Source organism: Penaeus japonicus, unplaced genomic scaffold (genome assembly GCF_977035675.1).
Source record: "Penaeus japonicus unplaced genomic scaffold, GWHDUDI00000001_assembly GWHDUDI00000027, whole genome shotgun sequence".
NCBI classification, from domain to species: Eukaryota; Metazoa; Arthropoda; class Malacostraca; order Decapoda; family Penaeidae; genus Penaeus; species Penaeus japonicus.
Genome location: NW_028234429.1, coordinates 6,545,093 through 6,547,592, shown reverse-complemented (window position 1 = coordinate 6,547,592; position 2,500 = coordinate 6,545,093). Strand labels below are relative to the sequence as shown.

The following is a 2,500-nucleotide window of genomic DNA, read 5'->3' as shown; positions in this document are numbered from 1 at the left end:
TTCTTTAGGCTAGTGCATTACTTTTGCTTTATCATTCTGAAATTAATGAACAGCTGGGTGTGTAATGAAAATTGTTTCTCAATTAAAATTCTATAAAAACAACAGACCGCTGGTCAGGTGAGTACTACTTCAAAAAAAAAAATCCTGTCAATCACCTGGCATAAGTGAACTCTTAAGGATATAAATAAACAAGCTCATATTCTATAAATACCTCCTACAACCAAAGATCAATTGCATTTATTGAGAGTACTATTCCACATTCGGATCCTGAATTTTCTCTTGCAAACTAAACTGCTCTCATTAGAAAAATAACTATATTACATTTAACTCCCTCAACAAAATGACATTTCCTCTCCCCAGGCCTAGAATAATATATAATATGCCTACACTTTTTCTTTCATGGAAGGGGTAGATAAATCGCATTTTCTTGACACATTTGACATTGATCTGTTTTGGCTCGTTGCGGAATTCAGAGAAAAACGTCTCCAAAACACCAGACACCAATGCTCACCATGGTGTTTACTATTTGCGTCATACAATGCGGCTTACTATGGATCCTCTTCCTCTTCTCGACCACAATTCTTCATGTCCTCACAAACAACCATGGCCTATAAAACCTGATCACAACAACAGGTAACGTTATTGAGACGTCGCCTAAGTCATCGTCCGCGCTGGCAACCGACGTCGGCTCGCCCGCCAGCTGGCTGCGCCGGGCCGGGGAGGCGGACGCAGGACTTCAGGGTCTCCACGTATTTAGTCTATGGCTTGTATGTCTCTGGGTGTTTTGTCTCTGTGTAGTCTATATAGTCTTTGGATGGGGGATGGGAAAGGGAGTTTAGGCAGAGATACAACAAATGCTTCAGATATATATACGAAAGGATTAAACTAATAGAACGGCACATAGGAAAGCAACAGTAAAGACAAAATCAACATATGTGAAAACATTATTTATGAATACACCAGCAACTACATAAACAACATGTATGAAAGCAACAACTTGTACAAGAATAAAAAATCTGAAAAAAAAATCAGGAATAAGCAACAAATACGAAAAGAACAAATACAAAGATAAAGAACAAAAACAAATACGAACACAAGGACGAAACCACTCACACGTAAACAGCAGCAACAACAAAAACTATTTGAGAACACGTACATAACCAACAACCAGAGTGAATGTAAGAATATAAAAGATAAATATAAACGAAGATCAATAAAAAAGAAATATAAAGCTGACAACAATAATTAAATGGAGATTTTACTAATAGAATAATGATATTATTGATGATGGTAATACGACTTGTGATGATAAGAAAACTATCATGATGATGAAATTCTTTTACCATAACATTATAGTGTTGATACTGGATGATGGTGAGATTTTTCCAATATGAACTATATTGTCAGATAATGTTATTCCTTACATTCACTCTTTCTGTATATCACTATCAATACGACTGTGCCATTATTGTCATTGTCACCATTAACTTTAGCATTTATGTTATCTTCTGCGTGTTTGTTCTCAAACTAGATGTTCATGATGAACTGAACAAGATTAGGGTAATCTTTTCAAGTGAGTATGCTTATTTGCACGTATACATTTTATGATAAATTTCTAAAGAAACGTTTGACTATAACAGAATAAGCCACTAAGAAAAATTGGGTAGTGGGTTAAAGCCATTAAAACAATTATATTGTTGCAAACCCCGCGGCAGAGTGCAAAGCAATGGAATCTTAGGATAAATCTTACCATTATATACAACATCTATCCACCTACCTCTTCATATGCAGGATTTGGAAAACTTATTTTGCCAGGTGCCTAAGACCGGGAGACACATGTAGAGACACCATTTTCAATTCACAAGTTGACGTAGCGGGATGGTGATGAATACAAACACCTACATACTTCTAACATTTTCCTGGGGTAATTTACAATGCCTTCCCACAACTGGATATCACTTGACATTTATGGAAAGTTCACTTGGTACAACTTTCCAAGTTGCAATTTGCCACAGGATGGCGAATAGCAATTGAAACAGGTAGATTGTAATCTCTTAGGTACAACTAAGACTATACATGAAATATAAAAGTATTCAAGTGTCCAATAAGATACACATGAATGTACTCCGCAGAAAAATACTCATTTTCTAAAAGTATTGAACGATACCGAAGACATCTGGTACTTTGTTGGTCTAATGAATAGCAAAAAGCTGTTAGAGCAAGCAAATCAGTCATTAGGAAAGGGCCTGCGATAAAGCCAGCTAGGGGAAGGTTCGAAACTGCTTTTAAGTTCTTGAGTCAAATGTTGGCAGTGTCCTTTGTCCTTCTGAAGACTTATGAATCCCCCTTGTAAGATTGGTATACTCAAGGAACTGTACAATGTGTAAAAAAATGGTTTGAAAGGGAGTAACCCATTTCCACACTGAAATACCTTTCTGGGGGATCCAAACCATATATTAATCCATGGATTTTCACAAATGGAGTGTTTACAGAAACAAAA

General features: G+C 36.3%; 1 protein-coding gene across 1 annotated transcript in view; it reads right to left on the bottom strand.

The window, feature by feature from the left end:
* LOC122264807 (uncharacterized) overlaps positions 1-438 on the bottom strand; it is a 16,869-nt gene extending 16,431 nt beyond the window's left edge. The window contains exon 1 of the mRNA XM_086553009.1: positions 388-438. Coding sequence (XP_086409135.1) covers positions 388-423 — 36 coding nt within the window. The 5' untranslated portion in view covers positions 424-438. The remainder of the gene's footprint in view (positions 1-387) is intronic.
* Positions 439-2,500: the final 2,062 nt, after the last annotated feature.